Source organism: Antedon bifida, chromosome 2 (assembly GCF_963402885.1).
Source record: "Antedon bifida chromosome 2, ecAntBifi1.1, whole genome shotgun sequence".
NCBI lineage: Eukaryota > Metazoa > Echinodermata > Crinoidea > Comatulida > Antedonidae > Antedon > Antedon bifida.
In genome coordinates, this window is record NC_136227.1 from 277358 (window position 1) to 301985 (window position 24628).

At 34.1% G+C, this 24628-nt stretch overlaps 2 protein-coding genes across 4 annotated transcripts; one reads left to right on the forward strand and one right to left on the reverse strand.

The window, feature by feature from the left end:
• Positions 1-75: 75 nt before the first annotated feature.
• On the reverse strand, positions 76-10447 carry LOC144835236 (SANT and BTB domain regulator of class switch recombination-like). 2 transcript variants are annotated; one of them, XM_078690288.1, is made up of 23 exons: positions 10369-10447; positions 8400-8568; positions 7949-8153; positions 7779-7819; positions 7421-7482; positions 6865-6905; positions 5872-6066; positions 5710-5768; positions 5258-5352; positions 4853-4918; positions 4310-4375; positions 4138-4203; positions 3993-4037; positions 3663-3786; positions 3358-3507; positions 3010-3137; positions 2496-2622; positions 2025-2106; positions 1415-1520; positions 904-971; positions 681-769; positions 472-560; positions 76-354 (listed from the first exon to the last, which is right to left on the reverse strand). In XM_078690288.1, exons 2-23 carry the CDS (start codon positions 8547-8549, stop codon positions 324-326), a joined length of 2085 nt encoding a protein of 694 aa, XP_078546414.1. In that variant the 5' UTR covers positions 8550-8568; positions 10369-10447; the 3' UTR covers positions 76-323. The 2 variants fall into 2 exon arrangements, with proteins under 2 accessions (XP_078546414.1, XP_078546413.1); XM_078690287.1 differs by having other exon boundaries at positions 7937-8153.
• Positions 8863-24352, forward strand: LOC144835246 (uncharacterized). 2 transcript variants are annotated; one of them, XM_078690304.1, is made up of 5 exons: positions 8863-8913; positions 22329-22518; positions 23188-23308; positions 23457-23564; positions 24069-24352. In XM_078690304.1, exons 1-5 carry the CDS (start codon positions 8897-8899, stop codon positions 24224-24226), a joined length of 594 nt encoding a protein of 197 aa, XP_078546430.1. In that variant the 5' UTR covers positions 8863-8896; the 3' UTR covers positions 24227-24352. The 2 variants fall into 2 exon arrangements, with proteins under 2 accessions (XP_078546430.1, XP_078546428.1); XM_078690302.1 differs by lacking the exon at positions 8863-8913 and adding an exon at positions 19614-19802.
• Positions 24353-24628: the final 276 nt, after the last annotated feature.

A 24628-nucleotide genomic window follows, 5' to 3' on the forward strand; every position in this document is an offset into this window, starting at 1 on the left:
TGACAATATGCTAGATTAGGATTCATAGATATTTGACAATTACCAAAAAAAACCCCAATGACAACATGTCGTTTTTAAGAATACCAATATTTTAATCTGAAATATATTAACTGTATCAATAAAGTAACCAAGTAACAACACTGTTATATTACATACATTAAAAACAAATTTTTACAAGTATAACACTTGAGAATCGGAGGTGCAGCTTAAATCATCCTAGTATTCTTTTTCCATGGTGTAGAAGCAGTGACTATTCTATAAACCATCTTGATCAGTGTAAATTATATCCAGTTTCTGTACAGACAGTTTACATTTATTTTCAGTTAAGGCCTCGGATTTAATCTGGTTTTGGATCTATAAAATAATAAATACAGTTAATATTCAACGTAATAAATATCTTTAAAAACTTGCACAGAGGGAGTAATTTATAATTATTGACAATATCAAGATGTCATACTGCAGTGTACTTACTTTTGAATAGGTTGCAATGTGCTGGTTTTGCTAGTTTGATATGTGTTCCTAAATTGTGATTCTAATCTACTAAAAATTCCACCAGCATACTAGAAAAAAAAAAACCCCATTTATGTGATTCATAATTGTTCAATCCTGCATCCATGGAGGGATGTTAATTATAGAGTACCTGGCATGAAGCTAAATTGAGTGTAATTATTCCTACTTACTTCTTTATGTCTATTTTTATCTGCTTTGTCAGGCGAAGAAACCCGCTGTTTAACCAGGTAATTTATCAATTCATTCATCCGTTTCTGATCTAAATAATAATAATAGAAGATTAGTGTCGGAAAGAAAGTATTGTATTCCAGACCAGATTAATACTGGAGTCACTTCTTTTTTTATTTAACAGCTTTCATTTTTGTTCGCCTTAATTTACGGAAACTAACTAACCATCCTGTCTCTGAGCATCTTGATTAAAACGCAAGGATCTTTGAGAGTCCCATTTATGTCGCACATATCTAGAAAAAAAGAACATGATATAAGTATTATGGGAAACCGCTAACTTTGTGTTAAACGTTGTCTCAACAGCAGCTGTGTTCAACTGATGTGCTTGACAGTTGCTTAGCACTTAAGTATTACTTACAGGATACAGCTAACATTGTGTTAAACTGATGTGCTTGACAGTTGCTTAGCACTTAAGTATTACTTACGGGATACAGCTAACATTGTGTTCAACTGATGTGCTTGACAGTTGCTTAGCACTTAAGTACTACTTACGGGATACAGCTAACATTGTGTTCAACTGATGTGCTCAACAGTTGCTTAGCACTTAAGTATTACTTACGGGATACAGCTAACATTGTGCTTGACAGTTGCTTAGCACTTAAGTATTACGGGATACAGCTAACATTGTGTTCAACTGATGTGCTCAACAGTTACTTAGCACTTAAGTACTACTTACGGGATACAGCTAACATTGTGTTCAACTGATGTGCTCGACAGATGCTTAGCGCTGAATAATCTGTTTGATATCCGTCTTGTTGATTTCAGTTGTTTTGAGGCTTTTCCTAGGTAGTAAAAATGTTTGTTATTGACTGAGACAGTCTGAATAGCGCCCTCAAAGTAATCTTAAACGTTTCTAGAGCAAGGAAATGCTTGCATTTACCGTATAGATATTATATCTATGCATATATGTTCAATTTTACTTGCAAGTTCAAGTACAAGTTTATTGTCAAATACATAAGTAATTGAAATTCGAAAACCAAGGTTAAAATCATGATGATTACACACAGGAACATTCATTCATTCATAGCTGATGGCTCATGACTGCAATGATGGATCTCCAAGTAGGTCGGTCTTCAGTAAGTTGATATATATAATATATGTGTGAAGGTTGTCCAATTAAAGATTTTTCTTTTTTTACAAAATACAATATTAAAATGTTAACAGTAAACAGTTAATATATAATTTATACAGTATTACTGGCAACAGAAGGATGTTTGAACACCTGATGGCCTGCACAGTATTAGCTACTGTGGTGGTTACTAAACAAGAACATGGAGTATACAAACCTTTAGGTACTTCTTCATCACCAATTTCATCGTCGCTGTCATCATCATCATCTACAGATGTCTCGTATCTAGAAACACCACTCTGTAATGTGGTAATACACACAAGATATTCAAGTGCGGAATCTAAATCCTGGTATTAATTGGCAAATGATACGTGATTGAATTACCTTGAACTGTATGCTCATTTGTCATTTGTATATGGGCGAAATTTTAAGTGATTGATACAATCCTATTGTTTATGTATTTTAAATATGTAAATTTATATAATTTAATGATATGTATTTTATTTGTATGTATATATAAAGGACAGTGAAAACATTTACGACGATCATCCACCTACAACAATGTGCCTAAATACAATCATTTGTATTTGTCGTTGTATTTGTCATGGATCTTTATTATAAATTGTATTATTACTACAGTCCTGAAACTCATCATTTGAATCGTACAGTACAGGTACTATAATATTACCTCGGGTCTAGCAAACATAGCATTATCATCTGGAAAGACATGCTGAAGTTGTCCCTTTGTCAAGCCTCCTTCATTGCTTAATCCAAGAACTGCCTCTTCATCACAAAACACATTTATATCATGGCCTCTGATAAAAAAATGTGTATGTTAATGTATGTAAAAGGCTCAAGTTGTGGTTGTGTTTGAATATGATGTTACAATATTTATATGCATATTTGTTTCTTTTGGTTAACAAAAATGAAAACAATGCTAACATAAATCATCTGAATCCAGATGAATTTTTTTTTTAGAATATTTATATGTACAATTAAGAATACAATCGTTGATATAAAGTTTGCAGTACACCACATTAGTTCTGAAAGGAGAAATTCAACAGTTCTTTTTCAAAACTAGTATACATGGTGTATCGCAAACTTTATATCAACATTTGATTTTGCCATGCAAACCTTACAATCATTGTCAAATTATAGGCCTATAGCTGTGTTTGTATGACATTTTTTTATATCTAGGTTACCTTTCATTTTCTAATGATGGCGGTGATGTACATATGATGTCACGCCTTTGTAGAAGAATATCAAGTATCTTACTGTCAGAGCCATCTTCTCCTTCAAGCTGTGCCACATGGTCACGTACACTACAACCCTAAGAAAACAAAAGTTAAATAATAAAACATATACTGTATCCTATCATCTCAAAGTTTGTGATGTAAAACGTAGTTGTAGCACTTTTTTGCAATTAGTACCAGGAATATTACTTTAAGTTTCGTAACTTGCATGGATACAATCTCACCTTGTAAATGGTGTTAAACACTGATAAATTTGAAATATACAAATGTTTGTAGCTACAATGAACAAGCTCTTACATTATTTTCTTCTAAGGGATCAAAGCGAAGCACATCAAGATTGCAACATCCATAGTTGCCGATTGGTGTTTGTTTTAGGCCTTCACCAGAAATGTACTGAGCCGTGTCCGGATGAAAGCGACAATGTCCAAGCTCGGAGCATGGAAACACCTGACCAAAAGCAAATTTAAACTAGGTAAGTTGTAAATTACCTCTTACAAAATGGCGAGTGATTTTTTAACAAGACTGAACACATGTACAGAAGTGTGTGGCACATTCGTAACACTTCTTTTTATAAGCATAAGAAACAGAATTTGAGTACGTACTTGGTTGCATCGAGAGCAAGACAGAAAGTTTACGGTTCCCCAAATTTGCCAGTACACTTCTTGCCAATTTTTTGCTTGATTATGCAAACACATAAGGTAGTCGTTTACATCCCATGTTGGATCCCTAACAAAAAATAAAGAACAAATAAGATGATCCACTAATTAATTTAAGCGGTAACCAATTAGGTGATTAATTTATACGCATTTACTGACTGTCCCTGTAAACAACAGCAAAAAGTGTACAGTAACTGCACACATTTTGCTGTAGTTTACAGGTACAGTCAGTAAATGTATTTTATAAAATAATAGTCACTAAAAATAAAAGCTTACCTAACATGATTAAATGCTATGTTACCATGATGATCTATTGTCACTCTGTAAAATAAAAAAAATATTTATAAAATTCCTTTCGACATAGTTTCATTCATTTTTCACAATAGTTTCTATATCTATTTTCTGCCAAAAAATAACTTACCTTTTTGTCAAACATTTGACTTTACTCTGAAGTGAATGCGTGATCATTCTTTTACAATATTGGCACCTAAAATCAAACAAACACAAAGATAATAATATTCTGTTTTGTAAAATATAATATTTCAACTATTTGATTTAATTAAAACTAAAATTGTGGTACATTGTAAACTAACCTGTATAGAGAAGCTGCTTTCTGGCCACACTTAAAAAGGTCAACTATTTTTTTACAGAATAGTTTGCTGTGAAAGTATATAAATAGTACGCTATTGTTAGAACACAAATACATTTTATACATAATAAAAATATTGATAGGTTTAACCAGCGAGTTTGTTAATTACAACTCCCTGGTTTAACCAGCGAGTTTGTTAATTACAACTCCCTGGTTTTACCAGCGAGTTTGTTAATTACAACTCCCTGGTTTAACCAGCGAGTTTGTTAATTACAACTCCCTGGTTTAACCAGCGAGTTTGTTAATTACAACTCCCTGGCTTAACCAGCGAGTTTGTTAATTACAACTCCCTGGTTTAACCAGTGCAATTTTGTTTACATAGGCAATGACTTACTTTGTTAGGTGTACTGCCTTATACAATATTACATTATTATCAAGTGCAATTGACATAAATTAACATTTTTACCGATGATGAAATAAAAGTGGGTCGAAGCTATAAAAGTCGGCAATGACTGAAATAGTTAGAACATCACTAATTGACACAAACCTTTTGAATTTGTCTTTACGGTCTTTGACATCATCTATTTCTATGTCTGTAAACAATGCTGAAATTCTGAAACAAATTCAAAATAATGTACAGTACTGGCTGACATACATTACTAAAATCGTAAAATCATCTGGCATGCACGTTTCAGGGAGGTGTTATACCTCCCTGCACGTTCTAAATAATAATGTTCAATTTATATAGTGCAAAATGCAGGCCGCCTCTAAGCGCTGATCAACAGAAAATGTAAAAAGCACAAAATTAATTAACGTTGAAAGTTGAGGAGTCGTTTGAATGTGACGAGTGATTCGGCTTTCCTGATTGATTTGGAAGGCCGTTGCAAAGAACAGCAGATGGCCAGGAAACTAAGTTAATTGTCCCAGTAGTAATAATCTAATTTAAACAGACCTGGTAATGAGGTCATCATTTATGCAGTTCATGTTACAGGGTGTTGCAACAATGGCACTTAGGTTGTCATGGCAATACTTTACACATTCTTCTACCTAAAAGTAAAAAAAAAAACCTTAAACATTTTACCTAATAATCGTAATCATATGTATGATCAGACAATAATTTAAACTAACATTTAATATAACCCCATTCTACACTGAAAACCATCCTAAAGCCTTGTCTACACTACCAAACTTTATGTGACAAAAAAAAATGTGATGTGCCCAAATATGAACATGATGATGTCATATCACTACCATACTTGGGCATATCACCACCCTATTTGGGCACACTTTTTTGTCAAACTAGTTTGATGGTGTAGACAGAGCTTAAAGTACTTTAGTATAGAATTTGAATGCTGTTGTAGATATAGTCTGTATTTTTCAAAAATATTGAAATACGTTTCTTACAAGATTTTTCATTTTCAGGAAATCAGATGATATCAGTATTGAAACAACATTGCTTGGTTCTGAAATTTGGAAATAAAAAATTGTAAATAATTTTGGTTTTAGGAACATTATAAGTGTTACATAGATAATATGATATATAATTTTCTATTTTATAGTAATTACCAAGATGAGGTACAGTTTGTGTTGAGGTCGGGTCACGTCGTTTCACAAACCTCATCAGCCAATCAAATATCTGCACATCACAATGAACGGAGATATCCACTTCTTCCCAACGCTGTGCATCCACCGATAGATACTCTGAAAAATACTGCATCTCTTGGACAAGAAGATCACGTGGACACACAAAGTCTTGCTTCACTGTTGTCGACAGATAACATTGAGGTAAGTTTAGCATATAGTTTACAATCTAGTATTTCTGACATTAATATATTACTGTTATTAGAGAGGTTTCGCAATCTTACGAATACGATAACGAAAACGGATACGTCACGCACACGTATTCGTTTTCGTAAGCCATAAAAAAATCTGTTTCGCATGGCAACGAAATATTGAGGCGCGTCCAAAATTATGACTGCGGTAAATTTGAGCGAAGCGCAGGTACGTGTTGCTTGGTGCTTGGCTGCCTAGGCCTAGCGTAACATCAAAGCGAGTGAGGACTTTAAAAACTGCTATTTATCAAAATTGACCTGCATTTTAGTAAATTACTTTAGTAAATTACTTTCAATAAATCTATAATTATTATAATCATGAATCATTTCTGATTCAAATGCAAAATGTGCAAAATAGATCAAAAACTATACTCGTTTTGTAGTTACGAATATGACTGGTGATATTCGTCAACACGAATACGCTTTACGAATATGAAATGGGGATTAGCTCAAAAGTTTCACAAATGTATGACGTATCCGTTTTCGTTATCGTATTCGTAAGGTTGCGAAACCTCCCTATTGTTCTTGTAGCCGTCTTCTTCTGAAGACAAATGTACTATACTTAGATACTTAGTATCAGTTGACTTCACTGCTGGTGTACTCGAGATTTACGTTTATAACATGTTATGTACTTTATTTTATTAGAATTGTTTTTTTTTATTCATTTTTTATTTATTTTTTTTTATTTTTTATAATAGATAAAACTTTCTTCATTCTCTGTACTTACAATTTTTTGCTTCATCGCAAACATGAATCACCATATTTGGTCTAAAAAGTAACCAATTTATATTTCATAATTCCAATATTACAAATTAGACTTAGTATATGTTTTATAAATAACTAAAAGAAAAATATGTTTAAAATGTTTCGACTCCTTCACAGCGTCTTCTCATGCTCAAATAAAGATTCTTAAACTCTGTTTACACTATTAAACTAGTGACTAAAAAGTGTGATGTGCCCAAATATGGTAGTGATATGCCCAAATATAGTAGTGATATGACATCATGTCCATCAAGGAATAATTTCGCCAGTGTAGCATAGCAAAAAGCTATACAAAACAACCTTATTGCTACACATTTCTAAAATTGTGTAGCCAAAAATACAATACAAAACTATGTTTCTCGACTCAAAATTCATTTTGAATAGCAATATTGCTAGACAAAATTTTAGAATGAAATGTTTCCCTGTCCATATATGGGCACATCACATTTTTGTTTGTCACATAAAGAGTATGTATGTATCAAGTCAATGGAACAACTACTAACACTTTAAAAGTCACTCACCCTTGGTCTACAGGCTCGGAATCTGTTTCCACTTTTACCGTCTGCACTTTAGATGTTTTCTCCTTCAAACAATATTTATGATAATTAATTTATATTTTTGTATGAATGATTAATTTTATTTTTTTATTTTATTTCCAAACCCAACCAACAGCAAAAGAAATTCGCCAATAACAGGAACACAAAACGGATACAAAGACATGAACAATGTCAAAAAGATAAAAAGGTAGCATTTGAAAATTATAATAAACTTAACACTTTGTTCTTAAACTGATTCGATGAATCTGAAAAATTGATTACAATCAATGGAATCATTAAATTTAATAAATCAAGAAACTCAAATATTAAATAATATACCAACCATTTGATTGTTTTTATTCGTAGTAGTAGGCTCTTTTCCAACTAGAAAAAAAAAATGTACATACTGATTGAAGTATTGAAATTTTAATTCAATAAGAGATTGATTTAAATTCAATCACAACATATTTAATATGTCCATTTAAAAAAAAGTGTAAATACCGTTAATCTTACTCGCTCCATACTCTGTGTTAGAGGCACTCCGATTAAGTAGCGTACAATCATCTTTAATTAATCCTTTCACATATTTTGTGAGTGACAAGTGTGTGAGGTGAGATCTTGGTAATGGGTGAATTCTCTGAGCTGCAATAGTTGAAAGGTCACCAACTGCAGCTAGATCACCAGCAGCAATTTGCAGCTCTTCAAACCTTTGTTCGCACTGTAATGAAATACGTTTTTTATAGTAGTATATACTAAACAAATCCTGGTAGTATATAGGTACTCTTAAGCCTTGTATACAAACTTTATGTGACAAAAAAATGTGATGTGCCCAAATATAGTAGTGATATGGTCAAATATGGTAGTGATATGGCATCATCATGTCCATATTTGGGTACATCACATTTTTATGATACATAAAGTGTAGACAGAGCTTTTAGGTTATATTATTCCAAGAATACTGTACCTCTCGTGGTGTTGTTCCAGGAATAAGCTTTGCAATCGCATCCCAATTTTTGCTTTGAATATCATTGAACTCTGTCGAATTCATGAACGTCCGTAACATCAAATCTAAAGCAACCATCCGAGATGGACTGTCCCTACGTACACCACTCATTTATAGTTCACAAAACAGACTGAAAATAATAATTACTTTCAATATTTTAAAATAGTAAAAAGAAGACCTCAATCAGTGTATGTTATTAGCAGAGGATGACTGCAATACTTTATCAACATTATGATTCTCCTTCAATGTTTTGAGATTTTGAAACTGTCCCATACAAGTCCTTGTACAGAATTGTGTTTCCCTGTGAATTATAAGATTTGCTTCTTTTTTTTTGTTGTTGAACTTTTGACCCAAATGCTTTTGAGTTCCTGTTGTAATTGTACAACCGCAGTCTTAAGTTACACATTGAGTTAACATTATATTACTAAGCCTACACCACTACTTCAGGGATTTGCATTATGATTCGTATTCTGCGGTAAGTTACCATTTCATGTCTAAACAAATTTTATACTCATGAAGATTATAGAATAAGTTAAATTAAAGTGCTTAGATTATTATTGCACTGACTTTTATAGATATTGTTGTTGTAAATTTCTCACAACACTATTAATTTAAGTGCAACAGGATGCATGCAGTCTAATCTTATTACTGTTATACTGAGACTCTTTCAATATATATATATATATACTGCATTTTGTATTCACTTGTGACTATCATTCAGAGCCAAGCACCTGAAGATTGAGTTCATACTCATGAAACAGCCTGTAGTGCAATAAAATGTTCAGTTGGTAATTTACTAGCGTCTTTATCATTTATATATATATATATATCTATCTGGAGCCAAATTATGTAATGAACATGGATAAACACTGTTGGCCTAATTTTATGCTCAATACATGTCTAAGTTCAACTAATAATGCTAAAAAAAACTAAAACTGATTTCTAGTTTTTATTAATATGGTCATTGACTCAATTTTCGAAAATTCCTGCCTTGATAGTTACTATAGAAAAAAAGTGAAATGCTAAGAAAATTGCTTGGTCTCTCTTTCATATAGGCCTAGCTAGTGTAGTCTACATCTCTGTTGCCCAATTCATTTTTGATATTATACAGTTTTTAAATCTTTTAGTGTTAATAGTTTGTCCTTGCGTTTTTGTTTGTTTTGGTGTTGCATCTTCTTAATTAATCCTCTTGTTAATTTTATTTCATCAAAACCAACAGCAACGAAAGTTGCCACAGGTATAAAACAGATACAATAAATACTACCATGTATATGGTAAAAATTAGCCTATTGAGCACATATAATGTTGGTCGAGTGCCTCTCTGTTTTAAAAGTGTAAACTCCAAATGAATTAGGCCTAGGCCTAGTATTATTATTAATTAGCCAAGGCCTATCCTTTCTTGGCTAGGCTAGGAAGATTATTGAATCCTAGGCCTAATAAAAAAAGCCAGGACTATAACTAAGGACTACTAGGCCTAGCTAGGCTAGGAAGGAGTGGGACTAGGCTACTACTAGGTAGGCCTAGTAGAGTAGGCTGGTAGTATGCCTACCTAGCCTAAGCCTTAGCTAGTAGGCCTAGGCCTACTAGTACTTGCCTAGGCCTAGTACTACTAGTTTATTTATTTAGGCTAACTAGGCTAGTACTAGCCTAGCTAGCTAGCTAGGCCCGGATCAGGTGCCGTTTTCGGCCACCTCGACTTATATGGACTATACCATTATTATGATAGGGGTGTGGTGTATTATGTTTTATGTAGAGAAGGTAGCTTAGCCTAGCCTAGGCCTAGGCCGGGATTTATAGGTAGAGTGTAGTACTAGTAGGCTAGCTAGCTACTAGTACTAGCTAGGCCCAAGTTAGTAGTAGGCTAGTAGGTAAACCCACTTCATAAATGTTGTATGGACACAGTAGGCCTACATACCATGCTGCTACGTACCTACGAACCGTTTATAAACAAAACAAAAACCGTCCGTCGCAACCGTGTCATGTACCAATCTTCTTCCCGCGACCTTGTTTTTTGTTGTGGGATATGATGACGAATCTGTCAATCATTGATGTTTGATAGCGCCCTCCACAATTTTACTGTCAACAAAGATTCTACACTATCTTTGCTCTGTCAATACAATACAATACAATACAATTTAATGGATTCACTTGAGTAACAGTGGCACACGTTAGACAATACCTAACGGTGCATCCAAAACAAAATTAAAAAGAAAAAAGAGATCTAGTCTCACTGACAAAGTACAAATTAAAAGCAATTAATATACAGTTAAAAACAAAAAAAAAACAATTTAAACATTATTTGCAGGGTTATTTAAAATTTCAGTTCGTTTTTTCCAAGAGTCTTTTAAATAAATCTTACAAAACTTGTCAAAAATTGAACCAAGTGTGGCATTCTCAGAAAATAAATCATCAAGTAAATAGTGAAGTTTTAGGTCAGCAGAACAATTTGTAAATATGTCCCAGTACTCTTGTAGATTGTTTTCATATAAAGAATTTTTAATTTCATCAAACACCTTATACCTAATATTATTTAATCCAGGACATTCTAAAAGGAAATGTTTAATATTTTCAATTGACCCATTAATACATAATTTACAACAACCATTGAAATTCTCGTGCCAACCAATCTTTCTTCCTTCAAGATCCAAACAGTTAGACCTAGCTTTAAATTTTAAATTTACTCCTTTGAAGTCAATTTTGTCATCCAAGTATTTTTCGAATGATGGTTTATCTTTATACATTAAATAATTGTTTAATGTTGATTTCTTTTGGGCTCTTTCGAACCATTCTCGATCATCATTATTGCAATTTACTGGCATAAAATTTAACGAAAGGTCAACTGATGGATCTATATTAAAATAATTACACAAATCGTATTTTGAAAGTAGGCATCGAATATGGCTTAGCCACTTCCATTTCAGGTTATTTTGATTTTGCATGATTGCTTTGAAGAGTAGACGTGGCCACCTATCATCATCTAAGTTCTTCAACCGTTGGAAATATTTTATTCTAAAGTTGTTATGTATAGTGGCAAGTGAGTACCATCCTAGGTCACCATAGAGAGCTTCTTTAGCTGTATTTCTAGGTGCTTTTAGAATTATCCTTGCCATTTGATACTGAAGGTTTTCTATTTTTTCAGATTTCCCTCCACTTAACCAAACGGAGCATCCATAATTGATAGTGGGCAGGCCAATCACTCTCCAAAGCAAATCACCAAAATACACTCTATTAAAATCATCTTGGTTGTAAATTATAGATTTTATGTATGCAATTATCCTATTACCTTTCATTAGGACTTCCTCAACATGTTGTGAATCGGTGTTAACGTTAGAGATGTAGATCCCAAGATATTTATAAGAATTAGTTTCCGTAATGTAGTGGTTTCCTAATTTCCACTTTTTATATTTGTTTGTCCGTTGTCCGGTGATGAGGACATTGGATTTGTTAAAATTAAAAGCAAGCTTCCACTTTCTGGAAAATTCACTTGCTGTTTGGAGAAGAAGGTTCAATTCTCTTTCGTCATCACCGATTAACACTACATCGTCAGCCCAAAAGAGAGCTCCAATTCTAACATCAAATATGTTTACTCCAAGGTCTTTGGTACGTATCATTGTTCTAAGTTCATTTATGAAGATGGAAAATAAAATTGGGGATAGTGAACACCCTTGTTTTACACCTTCTTCAATGTTAAAAAAGTCAGTTTCAATATCACCAAACCTAACTTTACCTTTTACATTCATATAAAGATTCTTAATAATTTCTAGCATATTACCCCTAATACCTATTCTCTTAACAGCTGAAAAAAGTCCATCTCTCCAAACAGTGTCAAATGCTTTCTTAAAATCCAAAAAAGCGAGAAATGTTTTTTTCCCTTCTGATTGTCTTGCACTTATAATGCTCTTAAGTGTGAAGATGTGATCTTCACATCTTCTTTCTGCTCTAAAACCACCCTGAACTTCGCTCAAGAGGTTGAATTCTTCAATGAAGTTTGACACTGTTTGGGAGATGATACGGTTATAAACTTTAGCAACACATGAGTTAAGCGTTATACCCCTGTAGTTGTTTAGATCTCTAGGATCACCTTTTTTTAAGAGCGGAATTATAGTACCCATGTTCCAATCATTTGGGATAGTTTTAAGTTCACATAACCTCTTAAATAGATTAAACAATGAATTTGTAAGAGCATGACCTCCATTTTTTAACATTTCATTTGTTATCGTATCTAAGCCAGGACTTTTGTTGTTTTTGCAATGTTTGATTGCATTGGCAACGTCATCGAAAGTGAGATTAAGTTCATCTAGGTTATTATCATTATCCCAGTTACAGTCTGGATTATCATCCTCTTCTAAATACATGGATAAATGATCATCATTTGATATTAAATTGGTTTTACCTAGGTTCTTATAATATTCGGCTATTGATGATTTCATCGTTTCCCTATCAGACGTTACATTCTGTGTGTTAGGAATAATAATAGAGTTTGCTTTGTTGTTTTTCTGTTTACCTTTTAACATCGACCAAAAATCACTACATTGGGCGCCACCCTTTTCAGCAAGCTTTGTACATTTATTTATTCGATTAAGCATGATTTTCTTATTTATTATTAATTTGCATTCTTTGCGTTTAAGCTGATAATGGTTCCATAATGTATTACACCTATCTTTATCGAAGTCAATATTATCTTTGTTCTTGGAATAATGGCGGTGCGCTTGACAGGCGTTTCGTCTTTCCAAAATTAACCCTTCAATTTCTTTATCAAACCATGGTTTGTGTTTTTTAGATTTTGATCTGTAACCAAAGCAACATTCAGCAGTGGATATGATATTATCTTTCCACTGACTCCATGCTTCATCTGCATTTAAATTTGAAGGATTCCAATTTACAAATTTAGTTTTAATAGCTTGCTGAAATGGTTCCCAATTTTGATCTCGGTTTATATTCCAGTAAGTTTGTTTACTATCAATATGAACCGTATCATTCTTCTTGTTATATTCATGTTTTAGGTCAATAATAATTACATTGTGGTCGCTACCCAAGTGGTACAGACAATTGTCATCGATTAAAAATTCGTTAATTTTTTCGTAAATATTAAAGGTCACAAGACCATAATCTAATCTAATCAATAAAAATCAGATGACCACCCACAGGTTGGTGGATCGTCGCTATCATCCATATCGAGGTATATTCAGAACGTCATTCTGACGACTGGAGCATTCTCTACTTCTCTACGGAGCGCCATTTTTAACTTCAGAAATAGAAATAGTACTACGGTAACTGGTCCAGTGGATCAAATTTGGCACCGGTGGAGCACAGTGATATAGAATAGAAATAAGTCACTAATTTAAATATATTTTCGTATGTTAATACACTGTGCTCAAGTGGACCCAATTTGGCACAAGAGGAGCACAGTGATATAAATAGAAATAAAATCACTAAAATGTTATATCTCATTCGTATGTTAATACACTGTGCTCAAGTGGACCCAATTTATAATGAATAAGAAATAATTAGTAGTTTTTTTTAAGTCGCCTCCATTTTACTTATTCAGGATGGATATAGTATTATCATACTACATGTATAAACATTTAGTACTACAAGCACTACTGATTTCAATATGGTACTATATAAAAGAATCATTACAAAATATGATTTATAATTTTTCTTTCGGTAATAAAAAGAAAAGTGAAATAGATTGAATCATGGTTTTGGTATTTGCCTCTTATATATAAAAATATATTTTATAAAAAAATAATATATGACGTATAAATGCATACACATTATGTTGACCATATTTTAGAAAATAATATAGGCCTAGCGCTTATTAAATAATATGAAATTATATTTTAAAGATGTATTATCCCCCAAAAACATGAACAATGAAAATTACTAAAATCAAACTTTCCGTAGAAAGAAAAACTCCAAAACAATGTTTTCACTTATAAAAAGACAAAATAAACGGTTAAATTCAACCAATTTGACTATTTTTGCTTTAAATGTTTTCAAGTAAATTTTTTTTTTCCGAGTATTAAAATGTTTTTTTCAGGGAGACAATAAATCTTTAAATAATTATTATATATTAACCCACCATATTATATTATGTTTTTTATTCACTAATTGTGTACAATGACTGTAGCCAAATGATGTATATAGTATTGGTGCTCTTTCTTTGGCTACGGTACCCTAGGGGGAAAAGAGCGTTTTAGACCAGCCACAAACACCTATACACAAGGCTGTGGTAGGCGTAAGTTGATTGGTGGAATGTTTGTGAATATTTATTACGTTTAATCATGTGACACGTCATCATAACGAGGCGGTCATTATAATGTGTGCGCGTTGTCCGCGTCGTTTATAAGGTGCGGACATTGATTATGTAGGCCAATAGAATGTGGATATCCGTAAGTTGATTAGTGGAATGTTTGTGAATATTTGAAGACGTTTGTCATGTGACACGTCTTCATAACGAGGTTGTCATTCATAGGCGTATACGTACGCAGTGACGGTGTGCGTTTATACACATCAACAAGTGTATACGTACGGACATTGAATGTGTAGGCCGATCAGATTGGTTTGTGAATATTTTACTGTGTTTGCCATGTGACACGTCTTCATAACCAGGCTGTCATCACAATGTGTACGCAATGACATACACGTGAGAATGTGTGTATACGCTTAAACCTACTACATACAGAAAATGTGTAATATTTTATATTATACAATTATTACAGGTTTCAGGTGATGTATTATTTCCAAGGAATTGTAATAAAAGTTTTTACGAGATAAAAGAAGAGAATTGATGAATTATTATTTTAAAAGTATTTTTACATCAATTAAGCATATTTGAATACCTACCGGTACATGTTCGACAATACTGTGTCACATATCTCTCTTTAAAAAAAACAATATTCATCAAAATAAAAATATCCATCGAGGTTCGAACCCCAGCCGATAGCACTCAAAACTGAGCATTACCCGTTACGCCACCAAGTACACGACTGAAAAGCTGATAATAGTCTATTTATACGTGTATTACGTAATTGATCATTACGTCATAAATATCATATTAACCTTACTAAAACCAAAATGATCAGTTAGCTCAGTCGTCTGAGCGTCGTGTTAACAACACGTATGTCGTGGGTTCGATTCCCACGCTGGTCGGTGGAATAGAGTTAAGGCTATGCGAGCCACTGTGTTTGGGGTTCACAGATCATACGTCCCCCTTTCCACCACACATCATGAGGCGAAAACATCAATGCATCTGGTGATGTGGTGGAAACGACCCCAAAAGGCTGTGGCAGGGCATTAGTGCTGAGGCAGGGAGAGCACATTTACCATCTTTTTTTTTTTGGCTCTCCCCAACTGCTTTGATGGTTTAAATTTTATGTTTAGCGCCCTCAATTTATTTAATGTAAAAAAAAAAGGGAATTAATTCTCTTCGTTGCGTGTTTAGAAGAGAATTAATTTTATCTCATCGTAGTTTGGTATGCCGTGCGTTTGTTATGCAAATGAGTGTGCACATGTGCTGTGGGAAAGATGGTATTGTTAGTCATTCGCGATCAACACACAACACTGTTAAATTTTTATTTTAATCTTTTGCATTAGAATTGTAATTCTACCGTTACACATTATAGTGTACTTTTATTGTAGGCCTATACTAATATGTTGTGAATAAAAGTTTATTGTAGAATAAATAAATAAATAAATAAATAAACATGTTTTAAGCAGATCTTCGAAATTGAAGCATAATTATGAAGTCGAGTTTTTTAAAACCAAACCTAAAATTCGCATCTGGATAGTTGAAATTTAACATTCTAATTATCAAAAGTGATAATTGTAATTGTTTTCTAAATTATAGAAATATTAAAATTAGTAAGTAGGCTTTTGTGTGCTCGCTCTGTTTGTATTTCATAATTTTGTTTTGTTGAATTACCGTCACGGCCGCGTGCATTACATGTCTCACACTTGGGAAACAATCACCATTGTATGGCTGGTCCTGAAGACATATATTTCGTTTCATAATTTCCGGGGACTAAGCTTTCATTCTTAGCTCTGCCCCAACCATGGTGAGCTTAACTGGAGAATTAATATTTAATTTCATATTTCAATAAATATTTTTTCAAAATTGTCTTTGCTCAACCCCAATCATGGTGGGGTAGTGAAGACTCTTATATATCATGTTTCAAAATACTATAGGTGTCATTTCTGGGGACCTTGTAGTTATTTTAAACAGTTTGGTATGCCGTACGTTGTTAGGCAAATGAGTTTGTGCAGGTGTAGTGGGGAAGATGGCATTGTTAGTCATTCGCGGTGAACACGCCACAAAATTAAATTTAAAAGTTAAATTTTGATTTTGCTAATCTTTATTAGAAATTCAAATCATGTAAAGATACAATTTTCCGGGCGGGAACCTAGAAGCTCCCCTCCTTTAGTTTGCAAAAGTAATCTTGAAAAGAACCCCATGCGGAAAAGAAGCTTACTCGTTGAAAAGAAGCCCACCGTACCCAAGAATACTAACAAATGAGGAACACCTGGGCTCTTTTTGGGGTTTTATGGTGTCTATTTAATTGAAAAATGAATGCCATACAAAATTAAAAAAAAAAAAATATTCATAAAAAATATACCCGTCAAGGTTCGAACCCCAGCTGATAGCACTCAAAACTGAGCATTACCCGTTGCACCACAAACTGAAACATGACTGAACAGCTGATAATAGTCTATTTATACGTGTATTACGTAATTCATCATTACGTCATAAATATCCTATTAACCTTGCTGAAACCAAAATGATCAGTTGGCTCAGTCGTCTGAGCGTCGTGTTAACACACGTATGTCGTGGGTTCGATTCCCACGCTGGTCGGTGGAATAGAGTTAAGGCTATGCGAGCCACTGTGTTTGGGGTTCACAGATCATACGTCCCCCTTTCCACCACACATCATGAGGCGACAACATCAATGCATCTGGTGATGTGGTGGAAACGACCCCAAAAGGCTGTGGCAGGGCCTTAGTGCTGAGGCAGGGAGAGCACATTTACCATCTTTTTTTTTTGGCTCTCGCCAACTGCTTTGATGGTATAAATTTTATGTTTAGCGCCCTCAATTTATTTTAAAGTTAAAAAAGGGACTTAATTGTGTTCGTTACGTGTTTAGAAGAGAATTAATTTTATATCATCGTAGTTTGGTATGCCGTGCGTTTGTTATGCAAATGAGTGTGCACATGTGCTGTGGGAAAGATGGTATTGTTAGTTATTCGCGATCAACAAACACTGTTCAATTTTTATTTTGTTAATCTTTTACATTAGAATTGTAATTCTACCGTTACACATTATAGTGTACTTTTAAATATCCGTTTCATGCAAGATATTGTATTGTAGGCCTACTAATATGTTGTGAATAAAAGTTTATGGCAGAATAAATAAATATGTTTTAAGCAGATCTTCGAAATTGAAGCATATATGAAGTCGAGTTTTTTTAAAACCCAACCTAAAATTCGCATCTGGATAGTTGAAATTTAACATTATAATTATCAAAGGTGATATGATAAATCTAATTGTTTTCTAAATTATAGAAATATTAAAATTAGTAAGTAGGCTTTTCTGTGCTCGCTCTGTTTGTATTTCATAATTTTGTTTTGTTGAATTACATACGTAAATTTTATGTTTAGCGGCCTCAATTTTAATGTAAAAAAGGAATTAATTATCTTCGTTACGCGTTAGGTGTTGAGAAGAGAATGTATCTCTCACCGTAGTTTGATATGCCGTTATTATGCAAATGAGTTTGTGCAGGTGTAGTGGGAAAGATGGTATTGTTAGTCATTCGCGGTCAACGCGCCCCACTGTTAATTTTGATGTTGCAACATTGGTAGCGAAATGTCCGATTCTTCATAGTAGTTGGTGTGTATGGCCGCACCGTCCCAGAATAAACATGTTTTAAACAGATAGTTTGTCTCCGATGGTTTTTGAATGGGGTTAAATGGAGAGTAAAATAAGATCAAATATAGAACATTTGCAAGGATGCCGATTTCCAGACCAATTTCGAAGCTTAAACTAATTCCGCCGCTAGGCCTTAGGCATATACGAAGTCGAGTTTTTAAAGTAGAAAACCCCACCTAAAATGTTGAAGTCGCATCTGGATAGTTGAAATTTTAACATTATCATAATTATCATAGGTGACTATGTATAGTAATAAGTATAAGTAAGTGCATTTCTGGGCTCTATTTTCATTGCTCTGCCTCAACCATGGATGGGCTAGTATTGGAGACTTAATATTTAATTTTATATTTCAATGAATAGGTGCACTTTCCGGGGAAAAGCTCATATATTGTCCTGGTGAGTCTTATATAGTTTGTTTCATTCAAATCATGTAACGCCATTTTTTTCGGGCTCAACCCCAAGCATGGTGGGGTACTGAAGATTCTTATGCATGTTGTTTGAAAACATAATAGATGTCATTTTTGGTTTATTATGCAAATGAGTCTGTGCAGGTGTATTATGGTGAAGATGGATGTTAGTCATTCGCGGTCAACACGCCACACTGTTAAATTTTGATGCTGTTAATTATTTACATTAGAAGATTTTTCAAATCATGTAAATAAAATATTTTCCGGGTGGAAAGCTAGCAGTTCCCCTCGTTTATTGTAGATGCATGCGATCTTGGACTGTGTGAAGATTGTAAATGTTAGTTCGTGGTGTGAGAGGATGAACTTTAAGGATAATGCGAAATGCTCTATTTTGAATGGTCTGTATTCGGTCAATATTCGATCTGATTCCCTAAACACTACATCAATAGTCATTGTGTGGGAGGATTATAGTGTTATAGAGGAGGATGTGTGTTTATTAATGAAATGACCGAGCACGCGATAAAATGGAGATGGACAAGCCCAGTTTGTAACGGAGATTATTTACATGAAAAGAAAAAGATAAATTTGAATCAATGTGAATGACAAGATGTTTCTGTTTGTCAGTTTGTGATATGGGTATATACGAAACGATATTAAAAGTAGTGACTTTTATTTCTATTCTATATAACTGTGCTACCCTGGTGCTAAATTGGGTCCACTTGAGCAGTTACCGTAGTACTATTTCTATTATTGAAGTTAATAAAGGCATAAATGGCGCTCCGTAGAGAAGTAGAGAATTGCCAAGTCGTCAGAATGACACTCTGAATATACCTCCCATATCGGAGGATCGGATGTGATGAATGGAGGTGGCCTAGCTATTATTTATAGGCTAGGCCTAGTTAATTAGTAGGCCTACTGTTCGGACTGTTGTTTATATGAATCTCTAATTTCACATTTTTAAATGGCCAAAGAAACTTTGTGCTATTCACCATGCCCTAAAGTATCAAAGGATGAGACAAGTACAATTAAAAGGTTAGCCTACCCAGCTAGGCAGGCCTCTACTAGGCTAGCCTAGGCTATACTACTACTAGCCAGAGCCTAGGCTAGGACCTAGGCCTAACTACTAGATCCCCTACTAGATAGTGTAGTAGGCGGGATCCAGTCAAGTCGCCCCATCGCAAAGTCGCCTCATACAAAGTCGCCCAATACAAAGTCGCCCCAAAACAAAGTCGCCCCAAAACAAAGTCGCCCCGGCTCAGTCGCCCCATTCTAAAGTCGCCCCAACGCAAAGTCGCCCCAACGCAAAGTCGCCCCATCGCACAGTCGCCCCATCGCAAAGTCGCCCCATCGCAAAGTCGCCCACGGTTTTATTTCGGTATGATTATGAAGCGCCGCCGCTAGTAGTACGCTGTTTTAATCATATCGGTTGCGTTTGATATCGATTGCGTTGTTACTTTGGTCGCGCTAAATGTCGCATACATTATAATGTTTATCCTATTATATACATAATTTGTGTTTTAATTTTTATTTTACAGGTTTTAATGGAGTGATGTGCTTTTAAAAATCATTAAAAAAATACTCCCTTGTTTGAAAGTTCTAAAAAGATTATCCCTGATTTATAGTTTCGAAAATGTTAATTTAATATGATTTTAAAATTAGTTACCAGAGCCACAATTACGAATCATTTCTTCAACCTACGCGTGGATACCAGCTCATTTTTTAGGATAATATAATAAATGTATAAATGTGTAGTACTCTAGTAGGCCTTCGTATAGATTTACAGTAGTTAAAACAATAACAGTGTTGTAAGACAATGAGTGTTATAGGCTACTTGATCATTTTGCATTTATTGACAAGTTATGTGTCTTAATTTTATAATGACTTTTCAAAATGAAGAAAAAAAAAATTTCATCGCCGATATGATTGTTTTACATGCAGGTATTTTAGTAAAATTTAAAACGCTACATATTGACCATGGAAAAACCATCGTACAGTATCGTGTGCGTGTTTTTTAAAAAGGGGACTCCCCGACGGTCAGCAGAAAGACGTAGCAGCTGTGAGGAAACAGATACCAGAAGGCGCAGCTCCGATTGGTTTCAGAGAATGTTTCAGATGGCGAGTCGCCTTTTATTCAACAGCACAATGATCATTTTACTGAAGAAATTCTTTTCAACCCTTTTGGTTATAGAACATTCTAATTATCATGCCTAATAAATATCCTCATATCGGGTGTTTATTTAATTTTAAATTAAACAAGACAGAGGCACGGAGTAATACGTACACGTCACGGACGTACGACGAATACACACACGCACGTCATCATTTACGACATATAGTGGTGATATGATGCAATTTTATAATGGATATAATGATGGGATTGCCTTTCCAGGCTTACAATCAATGTTCATTGTAATACTATGTATATAATAATAAACTGAATGTTTATAAATAAATTGTTTTACGTAATTTGTTGCATATAAAATAAAAGACACAGACGCAGCCTACGTTTCCTATAAAATATTTCACATTTAAATAATTATGTACTGTTAAATGACATTACATTATGCTGGATAATACTATAATCTTAAACTATGTTTACAAATTGTCATTTTTTAAGGCACACATCTTTCTCATCATACTGACCTGTAAAATAAAAACAAAAATCAAAAAATTATTAATATAGGCCTAATAATAATAAATATTCATCGACCAAAGTAAAAATAATCTAGATCGTATAACATCATTTTATCGCGACCAAAATTAAACGCGACCGATTTCGAACGCGACTGATATCGTCGTAAAACTCCGGCGGGGTTTCCCCCATCTTCAGATGATGCGTTGTAGTGCAACAACGGCGGAGTAATTACGGGGGTTTCCCTCTGGTAAGCTAGCACGTTAGTGCGACCGCGGAGTGATTAGTCGGTGTTTCCTCTCTGATGATGGGGGTGCGTGACGATCGTGTAACCTGAGACTACATGGCGGGACTTCCCCTTTTATGCATACACGTTCCGTGTTATTTTGTGTATCATTGCGACATTTTACGCACCTGTAAACTATTTTTTAACGTTTTGGGGCGACTTTGCGATAGGGCGACTTTGTGATGGGGCGACTTGGCGATGGGGCGACTTTGCGTTGGGGCGACTTTGCGATGGGGCGACTTTGCGATGGGGCGACTGTGTCGGGGCGACTTTGTTTTGGGGCGACTTTGCGGTGGGGCGACTGTGTAAGGGGCGACTTTGTATGGGGCGACTTTGCGATGGGGCGACTTGACTAGCATCCTAGTAGGCCTGGGCTCTACCTAGTAGTACTAGTAATACGTAGCAGTAGGAGACCTAGCTAGGCTAGTAGTCTACTGCTGGCTGGTCTACATTTACAGTGTACTACTTTGGTATGGCCTAGCTAGTACTAGCTAGGTCCTATTTATTAATTATTAAATGAATTTTATATTATTTTTATATAATAATGGAAAAATGTCTATATATAAATAATAAAGATTTTTATTTTAAATTCACAAACATTTTCATTTATAAATAATATTAATAAAATGATTTTTTTTAGAAAATATTCGAATATTGCATCATTATTCAGTGAAGAATTTGCGGACAAACCTGCTGCGTTTGGTCTGAGTATGGTTATTAATACTGTAGCCAAAAAATTCAAGGACGTCCCAATCATTTCAACAAATGGTGTTTATAAATGGATGCAAAAAAAACATCAAGGATCAGAAATAGAAGATTTTCTTATTTGTGTAAGTAAACTGAATTTTCAGATTGGTGGTTAATATTAAATGACATCATTACGATGTCGAGTCGAGTTGACTGAACGGTTAAAGCAAATCGTAGCAACACAATCGGCACAGGTTCAAGGACCTTATCAAACTGGTTGTAGAACAAGTCTTTTGTTCCAAAACATGCAAAATGTAAATAGTTTCAAAAAGATTGCAAAATATTATTTATCAAACAATACTTAGCGGCCATGTTTTTGTTAATATATTTACCTCTAGCAATTGAAAATGTATTAATTTTTACTTCAATTGAAATGTACCGCTTTATGTCTTATTGTTATTTTCATTTCTGTTTTGTTTTGAATGATTTGTTTTGGTGTCCCTGACACAAGCTTTTGCTTTTTTGGTGACGCCACCATTTTGGAAATTAATTTTGATCGATTGATTTCTCTGATAAGGAGTGTAGTGGCTTGTGTGCTTTTTAAAGAACCCAGTACATCTTTCGGAAGAGTAGGAGGGTTACCCCGGTGATTGTACTTGTCCATCATCTCAGCCCCTGTCGTTTGTGATAGGTGCTGTACTGTGGATGCCATGGGACTAATCCTAATTTCCTAAATTGAAGATGAAATTAAGAACACTTGTGGTATGCTCTAAAGTGATAAGCGTTAACAATAGCGAATTGTTTTTTTTTAGGACTGTCGACCACGAGAAGAGTATGTTGTTAGTCACCTGCCTGGGGCTATTCAACTGAATCCTGACACAATCGACATGAGAGAAGTACAAAAGGTTCTTCAAGAACATGCATTCAACAATAGTAAATATTCTTTCTCATTCTTTTTGTCTCAAATAGTTTATAATGTTTGAATACCTTGACTTGAACTTCATTTTGAATATTAATTTTATGATTGACCTTGAATTAAAAAAAATGATAACATGAGTACTTCAAATTTTGTTTTTTTTAGAATTCGCAGTTGATGCAAAAGTAAAAGTTGTGATGTATTGCGCAGTAGGCTATCGTTCTTCTACCTTGATAAATCGTTATCTTGAAAGCCGTCAAAAGAAAATCATAGGTCAGTTCTAATACAATTCATAAATCCTTTGTTGTATTATAACTTTCAGTTATTAGTTATCCACATTGAGCGGATAACTCCTTGTAATCGTCCTGTTTCTCTTTTATATTATTCTTCTGTCTTTCTCCCCCATTTTTTATGCATCGACGTCATAGTTGTGCAATATGACTTAAGCGCGATTTTATGATTTTTAATGATTGGTCATAGAATAAAAACTAAAAGCGATTTTTTATTGACACTTGGTGAAAGGTTAATTTAATTAAGGGTAAACTTTTTGTGCACTAAAAATGGCATGTTTTACAAGAGGTTACACGCGCACGCGCATTTAAAATTTCAGAATGCGCAAAATTAATTTCTAATCAACTTTTTACACGATTCATGACATTTGCGCATGTCAAAAATTCCTGCGCACGTGAACAATTTGTGTGTACCACTACCATACCACAGCAATATCTTACTATAACCATATTTATGTAATCAATAGTAGTTGTTGATCTTTTACAGATGATGATCACTTTGAGTTTGTCAATATGGAGGGAAGCATCTTTAAATGGGGCAATGAAAAACGACCAATGGTGGATGACCAGGATGAAATTACTGTAATGGTACATCCATATAGTCCCATGTGGGGTAAACTGCTGTTCAAGGAAATAAGACACTGATCACTTTGAATAAATCTTATGTAATTCTTAAGCTTGCTTCATGCAACAAATAATTATGTAAACAGACATTTTTTTTATGGGACATTTTTGTGGTATTTATTAATATAAAACAAAATTTGATCAATATTTCCTACATAAGAATGTAATTTTTCTGTGAAAAGATGGGCAGGAACACCCATCCATCCCTAAACCTTATTTTAAGGCCTTCCAACCAGCCTAGTTTTTATACAATACCCTCTCAACAAACCTCAGGATACCTACACCTTTAAATGTGGACACACCACACTTCAATACAATACCCTCTCAACAAACCTCAGGATACCTACACCTTTAAATGTGGACACACCACACTTCTGTAGCTACATCCCCTAGATACCTACACCTTTAAATGTGGACACACCA

Coding starts and splice junctions, on each gene's coding strand:
- LOC144835236 (XM_078690287.1), bottom strand. CDS start 8,549: ATGAGTGGTGTACGTAGGGACAGTCCATCTCGGATGGTTGCTTTAGAT. Junction 7,483..7,778: donor CGAATAAAAACAATCAAATG/GTTGGTATATTA, acceptor TATTGTTTGAAG/GAGAAAACATCTAAAGTGCA. Junction 2,107..2,495: donor CTATGTTTGCTAGACCCGAG/GTAATATTATAG, acceptor ACCACATTACAG/AGTGGTGTTTCTAGATACGA.
- LOC144835246 (XM_078690302.1), top strand. CDS start 19,732: ATGGCCAAAGAAACTTTGTGCTATTCACCATGCCCTAAAGTATCAAAG. Junction 22,519..23,187: donor TAGAAGATTTTCTTATTTGT/GTAAGTAAACTG, acceptor GTTTTTTTTTAG/GACTGTCGACCACGAGAAGA. Junction 23,565..24,068: donor CCGTCAAAAGAAAATCATAG/GTCAGTTCTAAT, acceptor GATCTTTTACAG/ATGATGATCACTTTGAGTTT.